The sequence below is a fragment of the Lethenteron reissneri genome, chromosome 10 (genome assembly GCF_015708825.2).
Source record: "Lethenteron reissneri isolate LAM-NWPU_2019-01 chromosome 10, ASM1570882v1, whole genome shotgun sequence".
Classification (NCBI taxonomy): Eukaryota; Metazoa; Chordata; class Hyperoartia; order Petromyzontiformes; family Petromyzontidae; genus Lethenteron; species Lethenteron reissneri.
Window position 1 is genome coordinate 8,348,841 of NC_083788.1, and position 26,480 is coordinate 8,375,320.

General features: G+C 49.0%; 1 protein-coding gene across 1 annotated transcript; it reads right to left on the reverse strand.

Annotated features, from left to right (window-relative positions):
* On the reverse strand, positions 1 to 25,839 carry LOC133340767 (transcription factor 24-like). The gene is made up of 2 exons (XM_061549151.1): positions 24,968 to 25,839; positions 1 to 4,509 (listed from the first exon to the last, which is right to left on the reverse strand). Exons 1-2 carry the CDS (start codon positions 25,538 to 25,540, stop codon positions 4,372 to 4,374), a joined length of 711 nt encoding a protein of 236 aa, XP_061405135.1. The 5' UTR covers positions 25,541 to 25,839; the 3' UTR covers positions 1 to 4,371.
* Between the last annotated feature and the right edge of the window lie 641 nt (positions 25,840 to 26,480).

Consider the following 26,480-nt stretch of genomic DNA (forward strand, 5'->3'; position numbering starts at 1 on the left):
TGCAATTCATCACGTTAATTCATCGTTACATGTGATCGAGAGGTCAGGCTGCACCGTTATGAACCGCATTCATTCGGTCGTGTCCGTGTATAATATGCATATTGTATATGTACAGCGGCAGGGTAAGTGGTTCGCGTGCTGTGCCTCGAACCCGGCGTTCCAGGTTCCATACCCGCTCACGGCCAACACAGTGACGATTATCTGAACCGGTCCTGGGCCTCCCATAGGACGACTCAGCCTTGAATTAGTACCTAGTGCGATGTGTAGCACTCGGGAGACAAAGGCGGCCTACCCTCGTGTAACGTGCCGGCCTTCATAGGTGATCCTTAACAGCAACTTACGCCAACCGTCCGTTATATATAGCACACTCTGTATATATGGTTCGTACAATGCGCTGCTGTTGCAAACCCGGTCACCTTGGTTCGGTTCCCGGCCACGGCTTACATCAGTGGCGAGCGATTTCAGAACTTGTTTGTGGGTCCACCCCGTGTGTAAGCATCGGCGCTGGGGAAATAAAGGCGGTCAGGCATGGCTACACGCAACCCCATCTCGTGCGCTATGGCCTGCCCCTAATACAGGACTGAATGTTATATCTACCGAACCACCGGGACAGCCCTTGTGAGTCGCGATGTCCCCTCCCCTTAACAAAATGCCTGGTCTTTGTGACAATTGCTTTTCTACCGATTTATATTTGCCTCATTGCTTTGCTTTTTTTTTGTTTACTTTCGTCATTTTGCTGTGACCCAGGGCACTGTTGCGAATAAGACTCATCCTGGCATCTTGAGTTACCACTTGGTTAAACAAATCAACTTTTAAAATGTCAACACCACTACTCCAAACACGTGCAATTTCCTAACGCGAGTAGCGTGCGCGCGCCTGCTGTGTAATACCCGATGACACGCAAAAGACATAAGACGGCAGCAAAGACACAGAGGGTATTAGACAGCAGGCAGTCCTTGCAGAAATTAAACTTCATGTACACATCTGTGCGAGTTACGGTCTACATCCACTGCTGGAAACCGCCAATTCAATGCGTTTCAAACATTAACCGAGACTCCCCCGAACGTAAAACGCACCCTCCAAAATTTGTGCCAGTTACCTATGAAGTTATATAATTATTTCACACACATACGTATACCAATTTAGTTATGAGACGCAAGCCCCAATTTTTTTCATTTTAAATAGGGGGGGGGGGGAAACGTGCGTCTTATAATTCGGAGAATACGGTAACAATTGCGCTGGTAGGCCAGGTACAATTCGTATCATTGCGTCTGTATAAGCTTTGTGTTAAGAACGTTAAATAGTAACAAAAAATCCAATATCTCCATCGTAATGCGAACGGCCAAAGCACCCTGAATGCGTTCGATCTGAGTGGGATCTCGGGAGTTAAGCAGGGTTGATATTGGTTAGTAGGTGAATGGGTGACCAACCACCACCAGGGTTTGCCAGGTGCTGCAGGCGCTGAGTGTTGTGCCCTCGTGTTACGCGTGGTCGTCTTCCTCCGTGGTTCTCTAGTTTATTCCCGCATTGAGCCAAGCTATCAGAAATTGAATTGGCCAACGATTCCAATGCATGCATGCATGCAGAAAAAAAATAGTCTGTCGTACTCACTTTCATATGGGTAAATCGTCGGGCATTATTTATTATGTTGCATAGGCCATGACACACGGCTTTTAAACTATCTTACACTTAAAGCAGGTGGGCGATTAAATCGGACACACACGCAACAAGTCACATAATGTATTTTCCATAGACCATATCATCATCATCAGTTATGACCAATCCACTGCTGGATGAACGCCTCCCAAAGACGCCGCCGAGCCCCACGATACTGTGAAGGAGCAGTCCGTAAACCCCATCTCGAGGTGCTTGCCGTCTTCTTTGAGAGGCAATGGAACCGAATGGAGACCTCTCCAGAATCAGAATATTGATTTATACTGGAGGAATCCGATGAGCTATGAAGCTCTTTTTTTCCACAGATGTCCCACCTGTTCCTCTCGTGCACCAGTTTCACGGCTTCTTTTACTTGTAGCCCTTGTGGTTCGGGGATAATTGTTCGCCGTGTCAACGCAGCTTCACCGCGTCCAACAATGCCTGGTTAAGTTATTCTTAATGTTTACCAGATTCAAGTCTATATTGTGACCAGACGTCGAGTTTCCGATAATAATACGAAAGGGTCTCCCTTGTGAGTGCACTCAAAGCTCGCCGATTGTTTGTTGCGGTTGCACCCGATTCAAGAGCCGAATGGCTCACAGGGCTATACCTAATAAATGAACTTGAACTTGAAGGTACTGTCCTTGAGTGCGCATTTGTTTTGGGTCTCGCGATTGTTGATCAGGATAAGACCCACGATGATCCGTTCACCCTGCGCAGCGATCTTCTCCAGTTTGTCAACTTGTGTCCGTTTCACACGGGAGTTTAACCCAGGTTCTCCCAAGTCCGGAAGGCGTGACTTTGAGAGCATTCACAAAGTATGACGGGTACATTTCTGAATCGCTGTTTGAACACGTAACAACACAAGCCACGATCTATCCACTGCGGAATGTTGTTCATTCTACTGCCCGAAACGTCGGCTATCGTGGGTCTTTTTTTTTTCGGGTCACGGTGTTCTTTTTTTTGACGAATGTATCGAGTCTGTGTTGTTAACTGTGCTCGTGCACCACTGCTAACGCAGCAGTATCACCAAGTAACGCTGCAGTAGTCGTGAGCTTGATACATTTAGCTGTTCATATGTCTCAATGTGCCACAGCAGCAGCCACAGCTACCTCCTTTCAGTACAAACTGCTCATTCCCTAATGTTTTGGATGGCTGGTAAACTTTAGTAGGTGGCGCACGTGCCGAGAAGCCATGCACGGCTAAAGCGAGATGCGTACTGGATGTTTGCGTACCAGGTGCCGAAATATTTTCCTGGTCGTCCACCCGGGCGGGCAAGACTCGGATGAAACGTACCCCCGATTATACAATGACGAGAATGGTAAATGCGTCTAGAGCAGCGTTCTTCGCTGATTCGCAGAGGGGGTGGGGTGGGGTGCACTTTCGCTGATAAGACACCATCGGTGTGAGGGCCGCCACACGTTTGAAACCATTGGGGGTTTGACGGCACGATGATCGGGGGGGGGGGGGGGGGGTCACATGCTGTGTCTAGTCGGGGGTCCGCACGTCAAGGAACCGCCCTAAAGGCCACCAGAGGCTGCTCGTGGCCCGCGGACCTTGCAATAAAAAACACCGGTCTAGGTCAGGGGATGTTCGGCAAACTAAAATAACAAGGAGAGCCATTTCTTTTTTATTCGGTAAACAAAAAAAACACTCAATAGATCAAGAGCCGCACGTGCGCGTGTGAACAACGTTACGAAGCTGTCCTTAAAGAGCCGCATGCCACTCCGGAGACGGAGGCTGTCAACCCCCTGGTCTCGATGCTGCGGTGTTCCTCCAGCAAAGCGCAAACGCTTGGGTTCTGCGTCTGCGCTTGCACTGCTCGATTTTGGAATTCCCTCCCATCGTCTCAGCACCTTGCTCAAATTAAGACACGTATTATCTCTGATCGATTACAACTTTATTACTGACGTTTGTTGCTGCCCGCTTGGTGTGTCTTGTTGTGGAGGGGGTGGGGGGGGGGGCTTTGGGCCACTGTGCTCACAATGCAACCGAGAACTGGAGCAAGACGCAGTTATAGACAAAATGGGAACATGTGTATAGTGTCGTGAGTAGAACTTCTTTCGCGCCGTACATAGCCAACCGTGCTAATCGGACGCGTGGGGAAAAGTACAACAGACTAAACACAAAAGCAGTTTGAAAGAAATTAGTTTTCAATCTGGACGATTTAAAAGTGCACAGCCTCAGTGGCTTCCTCATATCGGAAGGAGAAGAGCGTTCCAGGCGGCAGCAGAGGCGCATCTGAAAGTGGCACGCGATGCAAGTGACCGTGTTCGTTCGATGGCAAGCAGCCAAAAGCGGCTTGCTGCGAGGATGGCCAGAGGTCGCGTGATGATGGTTTAGGGCTCCTTGACGAGATCAGCAAGGTGTCGTTGTTCAAAAAGCTTTCGTGGAACAATGTCCTTCGTGCAGGAAGGAGAGAGGAAGCGTGCTCTGTGCGTCAATACGTCTGGAGAGCGTCCGTCCGTGGAGTAGCGTGAAGTGGCTGGCTGTGAAAAGGGGGTCCCAGCCTCTATACAATTAACCCTGAACCCCTCTCTTCTTCGTATCCCAGCGCTCGGGCACACACCCTCCCGCCCGCCCGCGCCTCTTCTCCCCTCCAGCCAGCGTTTCCCTGACGCAGTTGCACCGCCTGCACGCTCGATAGCCTCCGCCTCCGCTGCGGGTCACCACGCCGCAGTCTCTCTCTCTCTCGCGCGTCTCGCGTCCCGGCGCCGGCTACGACGCGGGCGTGTGGCGACTGGGACCGGGCCCGGCTTGGCGTCCTCCCGAGGTCGGCTCCCCGCCGGCGGGCGAACTGCTCAGCAAGAAGTTCCCGGTGGCTCCCATGTAGAGACGCGAGCGCAAAGGCCATTTCTGCAGCGACACAAACGACAAAGGTCCCCGCATGTAGCCTGAACCGACCTTGTTGGGGCAAGTGCTGTCAATGAGTAAGCAGCAGCAACAACAACAACAGGGCGTTTGTTTGTGCCAGGCTATGTGCACTTTAAGCGCGCACACACACACAGGCTGGTGGGGGCAAGTGCTGTCAATGAGTAATCAGCATCAGCAACAACAACACGGCGTTTGTTTGTGCCAGGCTGTGTGCACTTTAAGCGCGCGCACACACACAGGCTGGTGGGGGCAAGTGCTGTTAGCGAGCACCTATGAAGGTCATGAAAAAGGTAAAGATCCCCCCCACACCCTCCTCCTATAGGCATACAGAGTGTCGGTATGCTGATGTTTACGCAGCGCACCATGTACTGTACTCATTTAAGGCTGGGTCGACCGACGGGAGGCCCGGCACCGGCTCGAATAATCGTCGCTGATGTTGGGCGTGAGTGGGAATTGAACTCAGGTCGTCGAGTTGCGCTGGACACTAATCTAACACGGGTGAACCGCTCGGCATGGATACACATTCTCTCCGACGCAGCGATGCAGGCTGTTGGGGTATTACAAACAAGAGAATTGTAACAATCCCCTGTACAGCCTCAACAGACCGTCGGGGCGAAATGCTGTCAGTCTGCACCTGTGAAGGCCGGCACGGCACACGAAGGGGTGGGTGGCCAGAACCACGCCCGACCCGATTTGTCTCCCCAGTGCTGAAGCTTCCACACCGCCCTCGGTAGTCATTTCAGGCCGAGTCGATCAAGTGGAGGATCCAGGACATGTTCACATAATTCGCCACTGTTATATTGGTCGTGAGCGAGAAACGAAATCGAGCGTTGACCACAGCGCCAACAAAGACAAAGATCCCCCGTCTAACCTTAACAGACTGTTGGGGAAAGTGCTGTTAGCGAGCACCTATGAAGGCCGGCACGGCACACGAGGGGGTGGGTGGCCAACACCACGCCCGGCCGCCTTTGTCTCCCTAGTGGCAATGCTCACACATCGCACCGGGTACTCATTTGAGGCTGAGTCGACCTAGGGGAGGCCCAGGACCGGTTCAGATAATCGTCACTTGGAATCGAACCCGGGTCGCCAGGTTCGTAGTGCAGCGCGCTAACCACTACACTACCGCTCCCCACTGCGCCCCCCCCCCCCCACACACAGACACATAAACGCACGCACGGACACGTACCCACTACGAAGACACCCCAGGCATTAGTAACTATCATTTGAATAGGCAAATTGAATTAATCTTCGAACGAGTGCGATTGGTAAACATGGAAAGGCTGACCGTGGCGTGTCGCGAGGGCCGACGTGTGGGCAAACCCTGCGTTCAGGCTGAGTCGACCTAGGGGAAGCCATATAAGGCAAGCTCAGTTAGAACTCGTCCACTGGTGTTTAGCCGTGGCCAAGAGTCCAACGTCAAGTCGCCGGGTTCGTATCGCAGTGGGCTATCCATTGCACCGCCGCTCCCCACGCAGTCACTCTGTCTCATGAATGTGCGGCTACGTGATATCAATTCACAGGGTCTGCCGTTGGCTACCCCTAGACCAGGGGTCGGCAACCTACGGCTCCGGAGCCGCATGCGGCTCTTTACGGGCTGCTTCTTGACGATGAGTACGTATACTCAGATGCATTGCGGCTCTTGAAATACTGAATTTTGTACCGATTTGGAAAGAAATGGCTCTTCTTGTTATTTTGGTTGCCGACCCCTGCCCTAGACCCTCCTGCGACCAGTCGGCCCTCTCGTCTCTGCAAATCGCCCAGTCCAGTTCCCTTTCATTTCACGTGAAGGTGGCGTGCAATGGCTGTGGGGTGTAATCCAGATAAGGGGCCGTCCATAAATGACGTCACGCGATTTTGAACGATTTGTGACCCCCCTCCGTCGTCATACGGCGTCACAAAAAGTCAGACTCCCCCCCTCAAATATGACGTCACAAAGCTCTGCGCGCCCCCCCCACAAAAAAATAAAACATGCTTCAAATCGCAAAATCGCTTTAAACTATTGTCATTGTAGTGCGTATTTAATGTGGCGCTGCACTCTGATGTTGTAGGAGAAAACATTTATTAAAAAGTCTATTAAATTAAGTAGAACGTGTTGTCTATATTTCTTTAAAGTTGCGCATTTTGATGTGACGTCACATTTCTCACCCCCCCCCCCTCGTCACACATCGTCACAAATGTCTGACCCCCCCCCCCCCCACCTAGGTGAGTGACGTCATTTATGAACGGCCCCTAAGGAGGATGCGATGAGTGGGACACCTGCACTGTGCAGAATGGAGGGTGGCGAGAGGTCAAGCGACATGGAGGTTGAGAACAGATGGTGGCAGGAAAGCGCTGTGGACTTAAGTGATGGGTGGGATACGTGTACGTGGTGGAGGTGAGGACACGCTACCGACAGCGGCGTTGAAGTGACCAAGCAGAAGATGAGTACCTGTAGCCAGGTGGTGGTCGTGGTGGTCGTGGTGGTGCTTAGACTGTCGACTTAACAACGGCCACGGGAACTGGCCCGTAGGAAGGAAGCGATGGCGAGGTTTTGGCGGCATCAACGACACCTTGAACAATCCTCCGTCGTCAATCAACGACGCTCGTCACGGGCTTGAACGAGGAGTGTTTTTTTCCGCCGTTTAGCCACCAGGGGGCTACAGCGAAATCGTGCGACACGAATTGCGTTGCACGCACTGCAAGCGTTACCATTCCCGCCTGCTCCGGGTTAACGTGAACAACGCGATTGGAAGCGATTCCCGCTCGCGAAGGACATTGGGGGCGGTGCCACGTCTCGCGTTTTACCGCCCCGAAGCCAGTTGCGGAAATGCCACGTGCCTAACCAGGTGAGAACTCGAGATATTTATTGTGCAGACGTTGGCACGAGTGACCTGGGGCATGATATTCGTCTGTGGGTAGGGGGAGGGGGTAGGGGTGGTGATGATTTCTGCTGTTCCTGGTCGTCCACCCGGACAAGGGCAGACTCGGATGAAAGGGACTCCACGAATACAATGACGGCACCACGTGGAGAATGGTGACTGCGTTGAGGGCAGCGTTCTTAGCTAATTTGCGGGGGACACTTTCGCCGATAAGACATCATCAGTGTGAGGTCCGCCACACATTTGAAACCATTGGATTTGACAGCACGAGCGGGTGTTTTCACATTTGTGTATTGTCAGGGGCGCGCACTAAATTTGGCTAAATTTGGACTCTGACGCCGGCACGCAACGGACCTGCCCTTGTGAGCAAAGCAGACTGGCGCCTTGCAGTATTATCATAGTTATTACATACACATGTGTTTTTTTTATTTTACCGGGTAAGGCCCGCTGAGCTATATAGCTATTTTTTCGGATGCGACCTGGCCACAAATGATAGCTCAACGGAGTGGCTTATCGCGTGCAAATTTATAGCAGCCAAATACTCCAGAACGCACGTTTCTAAATGTGGCGGGGAAAAGCCCAGAGGACCGGGAGAAAAATCCAATTGACCAAGGGGAGACAGACATGCAAACTTGAAATATACAACAGGCGTCAGGGTCGGGATCGAACCCACGACCTCCTGTATACCAGGCGAGGTTATGATCAGGGCGAGGTTATGATCAGGGCGGCTGCTGTATTCGAACCGTGCACCCTCTGCAACAAGCCGGGAAAGCGCTACCGATGAGTCACAACGCAATCTTCTCCCGAGGTGGGGGTGCGTCTCATAGTCCGAACTCAGACAGCCGTGTTCATAGCGCAGTGCGCTAACTAATCACTTGCGCCACCGCTCCCAACAATACACGCAAAGATACGTGTTGGGGCTCGTGCCGTTCGCGAGCACCTATTAATAATACTGTTCACGCGCACACGTGTCGTTGTCGAGACGTGACCCACCCTGTACACGTCACGCAAACAACTCGGCACAGTCGTCACTAGCATTGCGTCACCTATTATATATCGTGCAATGGCCCTTCTTCATAGCAGAAGGGTCATTCCTCGAAACGTCTGCTATTTGTTTGAATTTTGAAGACCACAGTGTTATTGCTGTTGAGTTAGTGTTAACTGTGCTTGTGCACCACTCTCAAACGCAGCAACATCAACGCATAATTTGTTTACTCACGCAGCGTTAATGATAGTTTACTTTTTTTAAAGCTATGCTGACTTTTTACTGTATTATCCAGATTATAAGACCCCCACCAACCCTGTCAGTTTGGTGGAAGGGGTACGCCCAGAGCCGCCCAGAGGAGGTAGGAGAGGGCAAGAGGAGAAACTCACCCCGGGCCTCTCACAGAAGAGGGCCCCCCCTACAAGGGTCATGTCGACGGTCGAATAGGGGGGCCCACGTGGGAGTCTGCCCTGGGCCTCCGGGTTCCTCTTGGGCGACCCTGGGTGCGTCTTATAATCCGGTCGGGGTGTCCGTGCTTGTGTGTTATGACCATATTACGGTTTGGATGAGCCAGCTATATCGTTGCCGGGCCGCTGAGTGGAGTGGAGGAATTACGTAATGGAAAGAAGGGCTGATGATTATGAGCGAGTAAACAGCTGTTTCCTATTAACGTGTTAAGATCTACAAACACTTTTCTCTGTCTGCCGTCTTCCGTTTTAGAAGTACAAGACACCGCACGACACGATCTGCGTCGTCGGTTCTCAACCCGTGGCCGCAGGCGGTGACATCGACAACGTGCAGGAGAAATGTACGCGGTGCTGGGTGGGGGCAGTGCCGGATTATTCTAGTAGCACAAGTAGCTACATATGCTATACGGGCCCCGCACTTTCAAGGGCCCCGCGCTAAATGCTTTCAAGCTATCAATTTCTACGTGACTTTACCGAAAGAACCAAAGAGTATGGATTCCTGCAGTCACGAAAGCTTCAAATCAAGATTGAACTATCAATTCCGGTTCAGTGATTCTGCACTTGCTCTATTACTATAGTACTATACCGCCTTCAACTTTTACGAACGACCGGGTGTTTAAGGTTCGCGATTTGTCGAATTATCTGGCTGTTTAGAAAATAAAAAAATATAATTATTTTACTATGCAAGTTAAAAATTTGTGTTTTAGTATTAATGGGGTTTTTTTAATTTAGGGCCCATTTATAACATTTGCTACAGGCCCCGCACTAGCTTAATCCGGCACTGGGTGGGGGGGGGGGGGACATTGCACAGGGGATGGAGACCCCCCCCCCCGTCCCCCGCTTTTTTTATTCCTTCTTGTACCAGGGCCATGGCCAGCCTCGCTCTGCCACGTGTCGACTCTCTCGTTGTCTCTAAAGAATGGAGCTCGTCACTTTCTCTTCCCCAGAAACCTTCCCCCATTGGTTCATCTGCCGTCCCGCGAGATGGAATCGAACCGGCGACATTTGGATTGCAAGTCCAGCGTGTTAACACATTTTTCTTTTATTTTAATGTGCGGTTGATCAAAATTTAAAAATGTTGGTGTATACCAGTGTTCTTCACTAATTTTCGAAGGCTGCTCACTTTCGCCTATTAAGGCATCAATCAGTGTGAGGGCCGTCATCACCGCCTGCAGGAGGGTGTTTTGACGTTTGTGCGTTGTAGGGGGCCCGCACTAAAGGTCACCAGGGGCATCCAAGTGGCGCGCGGGCCTTGCAATGAAAAACACCGCTGTGTGTACGGAATGATAAATGTATGCTCGCACTGCCCGCCCACGTGCGCGGAACACACGGCCGTGGTGGAGACCGCGTGGGAAGCAGCCGTGACGTCAGCGCGACGCACAAACGCTGTGGGATGCGAGGTGACGTCACCGCGTATGCCTGCCAGCCAGCCAGCAAAACTTGATCTTCTTTACTTAAAGCTTTCGTGACTGCAGGAATTCATATTCTTTGGGTCTTTCGGTAAAGTCACGTAGATAGGTCCAAAGCATGACCCCAAGAATATTGATCTTCTTTATTATTTAGTATGACGTTCAAGAAGACTGTGGTTGAGCCAAGCGTGAGCCTCCTTGTCCCTCTCGACCTTGATTTGGAATGATAACCCGGTCGACTCGGTCAGCATCGTCTGTCTAAACGTTACAAGCTTATCCACCCACGCACACAATGCCAAACGCAACGGCAGCACCCTCCTGAAAGAAAGACCCGAGACGCACGAGATTATTGTTTGTCTTATTTATATTTCACTGGTTTCGTGTCCACGCTCCAGTAGCGACCAGGAGTTTTGTGCCGGGCTTAATCTCTCACTTTTGATATGTTTCGGAACGCTGCTATAAGCGGCTGGTTTGCAGTCGGGATCATCGGCGTAAGGCACTACCACTAGAGTATCACGGAACGCCCATGCATAATATTAATATAATATTGTGCCCTATGTGTTTATAATAAAAAGTACCATGCATGAGGACAAAATAGGGCAATGAGAATGCGGCACGCCAGAGTAACTATCGGAGTTATTGCGATCCCGGACTGTTAGTATGTATTATATACGTGCATGTATAAGCACTGTCTATATGTCTACACGCGTGTGTGTGGTTTTGTGTCAGGGTCTGGTTCCAATTCGATGTACGAAACAGTGCCGCCCTGTACATCAAACGTTTATAGCTACCGTATTCTCTGGTTTATAAGACGCACTGGAAAGTAAGATGAACCCCAACACTTATGCCCGGTGTCAATACAGTTCAAAAACTCTGGTCATGCGCAAATATATATTCGTACCGGATTATGAAATGCATCCCCAACGTTTGCTTTAAAATAAATTGAGGGTAGTGGTGGTATTGGTGGTGCAACGCGTGTGCATTTATCTGCTTACAAGCACCCGTGAACTGTTCACCAGCACGACAGCGCAGTGGTTAGCGGAACTGCGCTGTGAATCCTGCCATACATGGGTTCGATTCCAGACCACGGCTAACATCAGCGACGAGTGACAGCTGAACCAATTTTGTGTTAAGCAATTCCCCCCCCCCCCATTCACCAACCCGCACTGAACCAGTGTGGTGAAGTATGGTGAAACAACCTCCCGTGGGAGAACTTCATCCAGCAGTAGATTAACAAAGGGAATGTAAATTAGAATTTGTCATTTCACGTTTACACAATGATACGAAACGTGAAATGTTGACGTTCAATTCAGTCATGGAAAGTCTTGAGCCACCGGGGATGCACGCCTTAATGGTTACCATTTGATCAACACATTGGCCACGTACGTACAGCAAGTCCTCGCTTAACGCGCATTCACGCAAATGCTGACCGACGCGGAACGCGCGCCGTTATAACGCGGTTTCTGGGCGGCCGACGACGAACTACTTTCTTTCGACAAATATACGTGTACGAACTACTTTCTTGAGTTGCCCAGCTGAGCCCGGTACGGTGATACAGCACGCGGAATGATCGAGTAACTTCGGCGGCGTGCCCGCAGTTATTTGTTCTCGCCACCCGCGTGCGTAATATCGGTGTGAACGTGACCATCTTGTAGGCTGGTGGATGGAGGGTTCAGGACAATAATGTTGTACATAGAACCGCCACGTGAAAAAGAAGGGCCATTGCACCCCGAAACGTCGCCGACCAACCACCCTCGCTATACAATGCACGCACACCGCGTGTTGTGATTGACGTGGGTGGGTGTTGCATTGTTCTGTTGGCTGTTCTTGTGCACCACTGCCAATGCAGCAGTAGCAGCAGCCGCAGCGTGAGCACCCACATAATTATTTGTAATTTACAAGAAAATAATAATATACAAATAGGGATCATTGCATTAGCTACAAAAAAATCTTGTTTTTTTTAAGTTGACAAATATACGTGTACGGTGTTTCACGTGTTTAAATAAAAAATAAGTTAAAACATAACTAAAAAAACAATTCCAATATCGACCACAGTGTGTACTGAACATACACAATACAGGGCGAATAAGGCGCGGTGGGCGTTATTGCAAATGCAGTGTTGAGCCTGCACGTTCATATTACTGTTCTGTGTTTTTATTTATTGCAGGGATCTCACACGTGTCGGACTGGTAAACAACAACTGTCCGTCGTGTGTTTGTATATCTGCTTTACAAGGCAATAATAGAACAATAAAAATTTAATTCTAGATTTGAAACTTTCGTGACTGCAATGATTCATACTCTTAGTTTTTTCGGTAAAGTCACGTAGGTAAAAAAAATGAAATTAAAATTAATAAAAATATTATTATTTTATTTTTTACTAAAAATGTATCTCGAAAGCGGCCGACTTTATTTAATTACAAATATAACGATCGGCTTCACACGACCTTCGGCGTGCTATGTATTTGCGCAGGTTTCGCGACTCATCTGGGTCCATTGCAGAAGAATGTCCCTGACCATACTTCACCACGCTGGTCAGCGCCACGCGGCGGAGGGGCCAATGCCGGGCAGAACCGGTATTCTGGTATCCACTCGTCTACTGACGTTAGCAGTGGTCGGGAATCGAACTTCATTTTTCCGTGGTTCATATAGCGAAGTGCGCTAACAGATGTACCACCGCTCCGCCTCCCCTCCCACATATATATGCTATGCCCCAACAGCCTGCAGAGGCTATTACGAGTGCTGGTTGTGAACCAATGCTGGTGAATTGCCCGATGCTAATAATGAACTATTACCCTTTCTGTAACACAGACGTGTGATTAGTGACGCGGCTGCGTTGGCAGTGGTGCACACGCGAAAATATCAAACAAAAAACACATTCGTCAATAACACTGTGGCCTCAAACGGAAACGAGATATAATATTCAACGTTTCGGGCAAAGGTCCTTCTTAATAGCACATACATACATAGGGAGAAGCCAGAGAGAGATTATATATATTTTTTAAGGTAGCCTTATCAGAATCAGAATATTAATTTATACAGGAGGAATCCGATGAGATATAAAGGCTATTTTTCAGAGATGTCCAGTAGGGGCGGGTAAGAACGTCACGACAGCAAACAATACCAACAAAAACCACGACCGTAGCGCAAAGTAGAAGAAAGGCAAACAAATCTCCCAATACACGTGCAAATATGTACGTGCTGTGAAAATGTTTGCTTCGTCTGAACCGCCACCTATAATGTATATAATTTTTGTGTGTTCTCTGTAACGTCTGTTGAGAAGCATGTTAAGAACACGAGAGCTTAACTAAAAAGCTACAATACGTACGTGAACTCGACTTCCAGCCAACTCTTTCGGAGGACCCCGTGAAGACAAAATGCCCCTTTAGCACGCGTGCCAAGCCCAGTATCAATATTGTGAGAAGGGATTTGCTGCAGGAGCCTTGATTAAGGGGTTGACGGCTCAATGTCGAACTGCTCGTTGTTTATATTCGGACACTAAAAAAAAGTAACACGTTGACGCTGTCTAATCTAAACGGTGACATTTCATTTAGGGCTACGTGCAGCCTTAATTAGACGGTGACAGTTACAGAAAGTGAATACCCTCCATAATAGAGGTTTTTTTGTTCGGTTATATCGCGTAAATATATAAATGTGTCCTTAAAACCCGCCACCACCCGACACAGCCAACTAGTAAGGGTTGTCACGTAAACAGAACGTGGCCAATTCGTCACTAGTACAACACACCGGTGTGTTGGAGAGCCAAGCCACAACATTTACAATCTGAGTACTGTGTCGGGTGGTGGCGGGTTTAACGACACATTTATATATTTACGCGATCTAACCCAAAAACCTCTATTATGGATGATATTGTTAGCGAAAGCCTCCGTGTTAAAGTGAATAACCTATTCTCCGGATTATGAGACGCAGCATTCTCCACGCACCGCGCCATCTGTCCCACACCCCTCTTTATATTTTAAAAGTAAAGTTGTAGGTGCGCCTTATAATCCGGCGTTCGCGAATTTTACACGGTCTGACGCTAGAACCGATATAAAGCGAGCGAAGACCGCTACCAATTTAAGTAACTAATGCACGTAGAGAGAAAAACAAGACAAAGATCCCCCGTATAGCTTTTACAGACTGTTGGGGCAAGTGCTGTTAGTGAGCACCTATGGAGGCCGGCACGGCACGCGACGGAGTGAGGTGGCCAGCACCACGCCCGGCCGCCTTTGTCTCCCCAGTGGCGATGTTTCCAAACACCGCACCAGGTACTCATTTGAGGCTGAGTCGACCTATGGGAGGCCCAAAACCGGTTCAGACAATCGTCACTGGTGTTGGCCATGAGCGGATAGCCGGATTCGAAGCGCAGCGCGCTTACCGCTACACTAACATTATGCACAACCAACAATATCAAACGATTCACTGAACATCAGGAAACTCATACTCTTAAGTTTTTTCGGTAAAGTCACGTAGGTAAAAAATAATAAATAATAAAATAAAATAAAAGATACAATTATAATAAATGAAAATAAATCAATTAAATCGCGACGTTTCGGAGGCAACACAAGCTTCCTTCGTCAGGTGTAAAAAGGCACAGCAAAATAACTGTTATAAAGGCACAGCAAAATAACTGTTATATGAATCCTTGCAGTCACGAAAGCTTCAAATCTAGAATAAACTCATACTCGTGTGCTTTATAAATGCCAATATTCTATTATACGCCATATACACAATTGTGCATGCTGCTGTATATAATATATAGACACTGTATACACATCCCATGAGTCAATCCACTGCTGGATGACGGCCCGACGGCGAGCGCTTCGTGGGAAGATTAATTTGACCATATTTCACCACGATGGTCAGTGAGGCCTGCCTGCAAAGCGGGGAGCATAGACGTCCCGTACAACAATGGACGTCGCTCAGTGTATTTGTGAATACAATGAAAGCTACACTGTGTGGCACAGGGGTGGGCCACGTGCGGCTCCAGAGATGTTGTTTATTAAGGGACCGCCGTCTCGTATTCACCACAGCGCATTGCGCCTCTTGAAATGTTGAGTTTCGTTTTGGCGAATTCGAAAACAATTGCTACAATTGTCTTAATTTTGGTTCCCTACCCTAAATCTCAATGGCGAGAAATACACGACACATTTAAACGTGAATCCTTGCTCAATTAAACACACAGCTCTATAACGAGTCCTTCACATAATCAGACAAATGAAGAAGAAAAAATATATAATGTATAAATTATATTCGTCATTCTAATGTTGTTTGTTTGTATTCGAATCGCTTTTTTCAAACAAGACGTTGGATTTTCACCACCCTCTGCTATACAGATACAGTATATGAATTTGAGTTGCCGTATTAACATATGTATATAAGGATACAATAATTGCAGCGTCACAGACGTGCATAAAGTAATTCATGTTATATGAAGCTACCGTATTCCCTGGCTTTTAAAATTTACGACGCTTTTGCCCCTGCGCCCCCCGTCGCCTCCGCCGCCTCTGTATTTAAACGCAAATCTCGGGTGCGTCTTCTTCTTATAATCCGGTAGCAATGTTGTGATGTGTGACCAAGGTACATTTCTCTATTGACACCCGGCTAATACGTTTTGGGGGTACGTCTTGCTTTTCCGTAGCGGTCTTATAATCGGGAGAATACGGTAGTTCGTAGCCTCAAACTTTGTGTACAAAAACTTGACGATGTAGAACGGCAATGGATGCATCAATCAGAGATCATCGCCATTGCTCGGAGCGAGAGTGTTTTGAGCGACGCCTTTCGATTGAACCTGGACACAATTCCGTCCCGTTATTCGTATCGCAGTCATCAATAACGTCGTGGAGCAACGTGACGGCAAAAAAAAAATGCGGTCGTTCAAATGATCAGATTTGTATAACATTTCTTACGCACGTTGCTATACGTATTACCGCTCCGTCACACGTGGGAGAGCAAGTGGGTGATCGGCGGTGGCAGAGAGTGGTCACCACACTTGCGGCATGAACCCTCAAGGTTGACCGCGCTGTGATTCGCGCACCGTGCCACACACACCACACACACCACACTCATGCGGCCCGAGTTCGATTCTCGGCCATCAAGGATGAGTCGTCGCGGACAAAGCTGTTGACGCGACCGCGCATCGGCAACGATCCACGACCCCCCCCCCCTCCCTCCGCCAGGTCAAGGCCCATTGAGCTATAAAGTTATTTGTCAGAAGCGACCTCGCCACAAACGATAGCTCAACAAAGCGGCTTATCGCGTGGAAGTTTATAGCAGTAGTCGAATACTCTAAACGCGCGTTCCTCAATGTGGAGGGGAAAACCCCGAGAGATCCCAGAGAAAAATACGCACGAGAACACGCACACTCCAAATGTAGAGCGGCGGGCGTCAGGGTAGGGATCGGGATCGAACACCACGACCTCTTGTATACCGGGCGAGGTAGTTAACATCCCTTGCTGACAGGTCCCCGTCCATCTGCCGGACTCAGGGACATCATCAGTGGCGAGTGGTATCCGTGAGAGGTGGTCGTGGCTTCGTCCAGCAGTGGATTGACCATGACTGATGATGATAATATTAACAACAAAAGTATATGCATTCACTGGGCTATGCGAAATGTATTATAGCCACATAGCACATCGCGTTTGACCACGCCGCGGGATGATGTCTTTAAAATCATTAATTCATCGGCCCGTTATCCCTTCTTAAAGAGACAATAAGAACAAATTAAAACAATAATGAACATGATAATAATGATGATAAGAAGAAGAAAAGTGGCAGCCCTTTTGGAATCAAATGCTGGATGAAGGCCTCCTCCGCACGTTGTGTCGGTCATGGGAATTATTTGACCATACTTCTCCACGCTGGTCATTGCGGCTTGGTGAAGGTGGGTGGGTTGTGGCTCATCGGAGCTGGTGGTGCAGGCATTGTCACTCGCCACCCACGCGGTTGGTAACCAGAACCATGCGGGCATCGCACCAGAACCTCAGAGTTCATATGGCAGTGCGCTAACCACTGCGCCACCGCTCCACCTCATGTCATTAATCTCTCTCTCCATCTATCTCTTGTGCGCAGCGTCCTTTCTCAAGGACATCGCCAATCGTGGAACCTCCTTCCACGTAGCCCTGTCCATGACATTGACTCAAGAACTTGTGAGTCTATGGGCAATGTTAGTCTGTGGGCAATGTTAGTCTATGGGCAATGTTAGCCTATGGGCAATGTTAGTCTATGGGCAATGTTAGTCTATGGGCAATGTTAGTCTATGGGCAATGTTAGTCTATGTGCAATGTTATTCGATGGGCAATGTTAGTCTATGGGCAATGTTAGTCTATGGGCAATGTTAGTCTATGGGCAATGTTAGTCTATGTGCAATGTTATTCGATGGGCAATGTTAGTCTATGGGCAATGTTAGTCTATGGGCAATGTTAGTCTATGGGCAATGTTAGTCTATGTGCAATGTTATTCGATGGGCAATGTTAGTCTATGGGCAATGTTAGTCTATGGGCAATGTTAGTCTATGACCAATGTTAGTCTATGGGCAAAGTTAGTCTATGGGCAATGTTAGTATATGGCCAATGTTAGTCTATGGCAGGGGTCGGCAACCAAAATAACAAGAAGAGCCATTTCTTTCCAATTCGGTACAAAATTCAGTATTTCAAGAGCCGCAATGCATCTGAGTACATACTGTACATACGTACATATCGTCAAGAAGCAGCCTGTAAAGAGCTGCATGCGGCTCCGGAGCCGTAGGTTGCCGACCCCTGGTCTATGGGCAATGTTAGTCTATGGGCAATGTTAGTCTATGGGCAATGTTAGTCTATGTGCAATGTTATTCGATGGGCAATGTTAGTCTATGGGCAATGTTAGTCTATGGGCAATGTTAGTCTGTGGGCAATGTTAGTCTATGGCCAATGTTAGTCTCCGTGATGTTTACTCAACAACTCCGCATCTCCTCCCAGTTACATATAGTTGCTCAAATTGCTCTCACGGTGGAACTTAAATAGCCGTCTTCCCCAGATCAGTGTTGTTGTACCTACAATTTCGCCAGCCAAAACATTTATATCCAGTCCCTTGTTTTCTCATGACATACCCCAGAAATCTAAGTTTGTATTTCTCTCCGTATCCTTGTAAATGTTCTTGTTGTACCTATAATACAAGTTTTTTTGGGGTTAGATCACGAAAATGTTTAACACCCTCGATCTTAAAAAAAAACATTTATGTTGCATACAGTTATAGATTTTTTTTTGTTTCATTACTCGAGAGTAAATACACCACGCGCTACTCCGCCGTTTCAAAAGCACCGTGGAGGACACTTTTGCGCAAGGAAGGCTTCACTCAGATATTTCTACAGCTTCGAACAAATAACCAGCGGAGAACCCGCACGTGTTTAATATTACTACGATACAGACCACAGTCTGGCCAGGTGGCTCGCAATCGGGACGGTTGAGAAAATAAAATTCCTGGCCGGGTGTTGACGCAGCCCATCATCCCTCTGGGGTCGATAAAATAAAATAAAAATACCGGGAATGTGAAATTTCCGCCACGAGGCTCAGAGCTGTGAACGGCAGATGAGCACAGCTGACATTACTCATCTCGGCCAAGAAATCACTTTGACTTGAGGCTGCAGTCACTCTATCAGTAAGTACTACGAATAATATAATACACGCATAGTATAAATGATGTGATACTACAAACAGGTATGTATATATATACACACACAGAATAAGTACTTTCATACGCATGTGTGCGTACGTCTACGCTACGAAGTGCACACGTACACTACATTCAGTACTAAGGTGGACGCATGCGCGTATCGACTGGTAAAGTATGTCCATAACAAGCGTGGGGAAGTATGGTCAAATATCCCTGACAGTCCCGCACAGAAGCGGTGAGGTCCTCATCTAGCAGTGGATTGACTCTAAGTGTACATTTGTGTACTGTATTTAAATGTCCTCATTTTTTTTTCATCATCCTCATGGACCGAATATTCGTACGAGTATTGCATTACCGTATTCTTCGGAGTCAACCCCGCTCTGGAAAGTAAGTCGCACCCCCAAGTTATACAAATGCAAAGATCACCCGTATAGCCTTTACAGACTGTTGGGGCAAGTGCTGTTAGGGAGCACTTATGAAAGCGTAACGATCTACACACATCCGGTAACAAAGACAAAGATCCCCCGTATCGCCCGTAACATGCTGTTAGGTCAAGTGCTGTTAGCGAGCACCTATGAAGTCCAACACCACGCTCGGTCGCCTTTGTCTCCCTCGTGGCGATGTTAGTGGCCGTGAGCGGGAATCTAACCCGGGTCGCCAGGTTCGTAGCGCAGTGCGGTAACCGCTGCAATACCGCTCCCCACATCCGGTAACACATATACACAAAAAAGATCCCCCGTATAGCCTTAACATACTGTAGGGGCAAGTGCTGCTAGCGAGCACCTATAAAGGCCGGCACGGCACACGAGGGGGTGGGTAGCCAACACCAGGCCCGACTGCCTTTGTCTCCCCAGTGGCGATGTTTACACATCGCACCAGGTACTCATTTGAGGCTGAGTCGACGTAGGGGAGGCCCAGGAGCCGGTTAAGATAATCGCCACTGGTGTTTGCTGTGAGCGGGACTCGAACCCGGGTTGCCGGGTTCATAGCGCAGCGCGCTAACCGCTACACCACCGCTCCCCACAAACACATATACATACACACACACATACACACACATATACATACACACATATACATACACACATGTACACACATACACGCACCTACCGGATTATATAAGATGAACTCCCACTCCCCCTGACCCATCCCTCCCAAAAAAAAAATTTGCATTCAAATCCAGGGGTGGAGAAAAGTGCGTCTTATAATCCGGAAGATGCGGCACATCGCAGGACCGTGAGAGATGGTGACGGCGGCCTTTGTGGTGCGGGGCATTAATCCAGCAGTGGATTGCTCATGGCAGATGATCTCGACGATGATGATGATGATGATATATACGTGATAAAAAATATATGTTTGTGAGCTTCTACTGCCGAAGGCCTTGTGACCGGAACGTCACGTCCGTCACTTTTATTTGATGGAAATGTTCTAATGTATATACGATGTGTAACGGCTATGTGTTTAACACTGCGTTGGTAATTCTTCTGTAGGGATGATGCGTTTGTCGAGTTGAATTTTCAGATCACGGCTAACATCAGGAGCCGGGAGTGATGTCCGAGCTGGTCCTGCCCCCTATAACCCTCCCCTCCCATCACCCCCCGCACTGACTGACCAGCGTGGTGAAGTATGGTCAACCCCCCCCCTCTCCCCCACCCCTTACACGAGCGACACGGCGTGCGAGTGAGGGCCTTCATCCGACAGTCAATAATTGTTTTTATTTAATAATTGTTTTGTAATAATTATTATTTACCGTATTATGATTATTTTGCCTTTTAAAAGTGTTTTAACGTACATATCCATTATATATACAGTGCTGTACAGTGTTCACAATACATGTGAGTTATGTATATGATAATACATGTTTACTTACATATAAATAACACACATATAAAATTATCCAAATGTACTATTTAAATCACTATAATAATTATAATATTAATAAACGAGTGTTTAGGTACCATTATTTTTTAAACCATTAATTTAACTTTAACGAGGATTCAATTATACATATTTCGATGTCGTATTTCTTGGATCACATAACGCACATTCCCCCCCCCCCCCCCCTCTATTTAAAAGCAACGCGGTTCATGGCTGCGTCTTATTATCCGGTGCGTGCGCACTCGCGCGCGTGTGTGTGCGCGTGTGTGAGTGGGTGCGTGTGTGTGGGTGCGTGTGTGTGCGTACGTGTGTGTGGGTGCGTGCGTGAGTGTATGCGTGTGTGTGCTTGCGTGTGTGTGTGTGCGTGTGTGTGCGCGTGTGTGTGCGTGCGTGTGTGTGGGTGCGTGTGTGCGTGCGTGCGTGTGTGTGCGTGCGTGTGTGTGCGTGCGTGTGTGCGTGCGTGTGTGCGTGTGCTTGCGTGTGTGTGCGTGTGTACGTGCGTGTGTGTGCGTGTGTGACCATATTTGTTTAACTTGATTGACTACGGGGGGTACACTTATTTTTTGGTCGGGGGGGGAGCGGGGGGCGGTGCGTCTTACTATCCGGACATTGTTATTTATTGTCGTATATCCTTTATTGGAACCTAGATATGAAACCAACTCCTTCGACACACGTGAAATAACATTTGCCTCTCACGCCAGTGCGACCTGGGAACGTTAGATTTATCTAGGCCCCATATTGCCTGTTTAATACATTGTCCGATATACACTGAATCATACTCACGCTTTGATTTACACAATAACTGAGTGATTCATAATTATCATACATGCATCGGCAACGCAATGATAGATAGCCCTGTAAAAGAATACCAATCATTGCATTACACCCGTGAAACCAGAGAGACCAAGACGCCGGCAATCTGAACAATTTGATGCAATGGGAAAGCGTATCCGATGCGAAGTTGTCATGCAGACGTAAATATCACGGACAGAGCGAAGTGGAAGGGAGCAAGGCCACACGATCGCGGACGTCTTTGACAAAAGACACGGCTCACATAAATAAAGTCCAGATAACGCGCAATCAATATCGTCCAAACTGCTAGATAACATTTATTTCTCGCGTGTTACCGTATTCTCCCGACTATATTATTTTTCAAAACGTTCCTTGAAGTAAGACGCGCGCATTCAAACTTGTCTCCGGTGTCGATACATTTATACAAATCAGATTTAAAGCACACACGTACACGCAATTTAACACGCACGCACGCGCGCGCGCGCACCTACTGGACTATAAGACGCAGCCCCAACTTTTACATTTAAAATACATGGTGGGGGTGGGGGGGAGTAGGGAATTGCGATAAGTGTTTTGACAAGTTGGCTGGAACGCTGACAACTCAACGCGTGCCAATCTATTAACGGCTCGTGCAAATAAATCAACATCGCGATGGACACATTTGATTCTTGCGGAACAAAAATATAATTATCGTCTGATTTTTTTTTTTTACGAAATGCGCGGACGACAATTGCTACGTGGTTCATCCGGTCTTGGATTTATTACATATATATGTTGACATTTAAAATATCACCACCCGGATAATATGTTGAGAATGAACACAAATGCCATATACCGTACTTACGTTCTGACCTGCCCCGACTGTGTGGACATCTGTGAAGAAGAGCTTGATAGATCATCGGATTACTCGAGGAAAAATAAACATTCTGATTCTGACATTGCGAACATACCTCCGAAATGACACGCACACACACACACATATATATATACACGTACACACGAACATAAATATGTACAGAGTTTACGTTTGAACAGCGTAGAGATTACGTTCGAACATTGTGTCCATGCACGTGTATTTTAGAGGCAGGATCAGGAACAGACAGTCGCGTTGTGACAGCAACAGGCGCCTAGCCACACAGAATAGACGCGTGAATGATTTGGTGATGTTCATGGTGCTGCTGCGTTAGCAGCGGTGCGCAAGCACAAATAACAGCAACAACAACAGCAACAACACAAACTATACACGTTCCGTGTCAATAACACTGCGTTTGGCCTGAAAGAGGGAATATATAGAAGTGACGTTTCGGCCAATAGGCCCTTCGTCATAGAACGTAGGAATGTGTTATTGGCTGACGCGTCTTTTGTTGTTGTTCATCATCCTCGCAGCAACGGCGGCGACTTTTGGCGAGCGATCTAACAAAGACGGCCACTGCATCGCTCGCTTTCAGATGCGCTGTTACGGCCGTCTGGAACGCTCTTCCTTACGATATTATCTCGGTTGAACACTCGTTTCTTTGGAACTGCTTTTTGTGTTTAGTTTGTTGTCCTTCCTCCGCACCTCCGATTCGCACGGTTGGCTATGTACGGTGCGAAAGAAGTTCAGCATACATACGACTAATTCCAACCGCACCTCCGACTCGCACGGTTGGCGACGTACACACATGCAATATACACACACACGCATCGTACACATCGAGCCGGTGTGGATAGAACGTGCTCTGCAGCTGTGAGCGTTATAAAAGTTGTGCGAGCGGAAGTTTTGATGAACGTTTTTCTGTTGGGTTTAAACGGCAATAAAAATGATAAGCAAACACCAAACGCAATTATCAAACTAATTATCTGGTGGTGGTGGTGTTGGTGATGCGTTGGCAGTACTGAACAAGCACTGTTCACAACAACAACAACAACGCAATACATTCGTCAAGAACACCGTGGCGTTAAATATAAAATAGATATACAGTATATAGGATTGGCGACGTTTTGGGCAATGCCCCTTCTTCATAGCACATACACTTACTTAATTGTCCATTAGTTTGTCTTCTGAACAATGTATGTGCGTCGAACTTGTTTTGCACCGTACGAAGCCAACCGCGCTAATCGGAGGTGCGGGGCAAGGACAACAATCTAAACACAAAAAGCCGTTCTAGAGGAATGAGTTTTCAATCTAAACCGATGATAAATATTTAGGAGACATCAGTACTCCATCGAGCGGGCTTGTAAACACCCGCAACTGAGGCTGAAGAACACTGAACCTCATTATAAGCAAATATAAATAAATAAAGTCAATACATAGGAGCTGTATAGTAGCACTCCGTTATCTGTCTCCACATATGAATAAAATATATTTTAGTCTCTCAAACCTATTTCAGATTTCCAACGCAAAGTTATCAAGCAGCCTTTGTTTGTAAATGTTGTGGAATTACTCTCCAACACACCGATGGGCTGAAGTAGCAACTAATTGACGTGTTGTTTACGTCACAAATCGCTTACTAATTGGCTGTGTCGGGTGGTGGAGGGTTACGACACATTTATACTTACGCGATCTTACCCAAAAAATATCTTTACGATGAAGCCTTCGTTTTAGCAACAGCAAATCTGGAGCGGATTCATTCCATCTTCCGTGTCTCATCAGAGGAGCCGAGGCTAGTTTAAAACAAACGCTGATGGACTGCCAGATGTCATTGGCATGAACGCTACATATAAAATACGGGACCCCCGTTCCACGTAAAAAATAAGAAGATGCAATAACACAATGTGTCGGTGAACTAACACATTTACGGGGCGTGAAATATCGAACCAAAGACACTCGTTAATGGCATCAGCCAAACATTCTAACGCAGGACCCTGCTGAAAATGAGCGTTGAGACTCAGCGAGGCTTTCTTTTTGTAAATAAAGAGCATCGCCGTGCTTATGTAAATACGCGCAGTACAGATCGATTTAAGGAATTTCCTACTCTCTATACCAAAGACAAAGACCCCCCTATAGCCTTGACAGACTGTTGGGGCAAGTGCTGTTAGCGAGCACCTATAAAGGCCGGCACGGTCCACAAGGAGGTGGGTGGCCTGGACTACGCCCGGCTACATGTCTCCCTATTGGCGATGTTTACACACCGCACAAAGTACTCATTTGAGGCTGAGTCAACGTAGGGGAGGTCCAGGACCGGTTCAGATAATCGTTACTTGGTGTTGGTCGTGAGCGTAAATTGAATTCGGGTCACCGGGTTCGTAGCACAGAACCATCAACATAATCAACCCAACTTAACCATCACCACCAGCAGTACATAATAATAATCATCATCATGAGCATCACAATCTCCACAAGCATCACCATCACCATCACCCTACACAGCAGACATCTCGGCGTGACCCTTCACGACCCCAGAGCACCCCTTCCCCCCGTCACCTTTACGGGATGCAGGTACCCCTCGGTCTTGAGACTCTGTGCGCGGCTCCCCGTCTGCGCGCTCCCGGCCCTCGCCGCCGCCGCCGCCGCGGCTCCCGGCGGCACGGCACCCGCGGGGGCCGTCCCCGCGCCCTGTCCTGCCTGGCCGTGTCCTTGCCCCTGCCCTTGGCCCTGCGAGCTCGGTCCCTGCGGCTGGTCCAGAGCCCTGGTGAGGTGCGCGATGTAGGTGGTGGCCAGCAACAGCACGTCCAGCTTGGAGAGCTTCGTGTCGGGCGGCACCGCGGGCAGGGCTCGCTGCAGGGCGAGGAACGCGTGGCGCAGCGTGCGCACGCGGCTGCGTTCCCGGGCCGCGTTCGCCACAGCGGGGCGGCCCGCCCGGCCCGCTCGACCCCCACGCGCCGAGCCGGGCCCCGCGACATCCAGATGTCCTCCTCCTCCACCCAGACCGGAGCCACCAGCATTGCCACCTCCATCTCCGTTGCTACCGCCACTGCCTTGCTGGGTGTCATCATTGTCGGAGTCAGGTGAGCTCATGGTGGCGTGGGCGATGCAGACGGGAGCGGTGTGGTTCATGAGCCACCCGTGGTGGCTGCTGCTGCTGCTGTTGCTGCTGCTGTTGCTGCGGCTGTTGCTGCTGCTGCTGTTGTTGCTGCTGCTGTTGCTGCGGCTGCTGTTGTAGTGCGTCTCGAGGCGCCCGCGAGTGAAGAAAAAGAAGAAGAGGGGAGCCAGACCCGGTGCACGCTGAGTTAAATAATGAATTAAAGGCGGCTGCGGCGGCGGCGGTGTTGGTGATGCTGGTGGTGGCGGTGGCGTCGCACACCATGGCAAGAGAGAGAGAGAGTTCACTCTGCATTCCAGTCGAGACGCGGCCGCCGGCTCATAGGATGCGCGCGTGGACGAGGGGTGGGGAGTGCAGGGAGCGGAGGGAGGGAGGGAGGGACATGTGTAGGAATATGGATGGATGGAGGGAGGCATAGGAAGAGGGGAAGGAGGGTTGGAGAGAGGGAGGGAGCGAGCCACCCGGTAATGGGGAGGAATGATCGACGATCGAGGACCGGTGGGAGCGGAGTGTGGGATGGATACAACGAGAAGGGTTGGGAGGACAGGACAGGGGGGGGGGGATTATTTCACCGTCGACTCGAGGCTTCTTCCCGGACTCCCTTCTGACACCGGCGGCCACGCTGCGAGCAGCTTCACTCACTCGGCGTTCACTCACCGCGCGTGGTCCGGGGGGGGGGGGGGGGGTCCGAGCATCGCACGCGCGCCTCTCTCGTCCGCCGCGAACCACCCCCCACCACCCACTTCGACCCCGAGGTGCAGTGGCTCAGCACTCGCATCACCGCCGGAGCGTCGACGCAGCGCGCACGGGAGTCGCGGTGTAGGCGCGCGTAGAGGCAGGAGGGCCCATTTCCATTCTCCACGGCTATGGAGGTGTTCGCGGTCGTCGGTTTGTGCTGCGGCGGAGTTGTTGTCCGCCACGATGTCCGACGTTTCGCTACACTGTACGTGCTGG

Bases quoted from the DNA above. Each gene is read 5' to 3' on its own strand.
- LOC133340767 (XM_061549151.1), bottom strand. From the start codon at position 25,540: ATGAACCACACCGCTCCCGTCTGCATCGCCCACGCCACCATGAGCTCA. The intron at 4,510-24,967 runs GTGACGGGGGGA...GTGTCGCTGCAG, and splicing joins GGTACCTGCATCCCGTAAAG to AAATGGCCTTTGCGCTCGCG.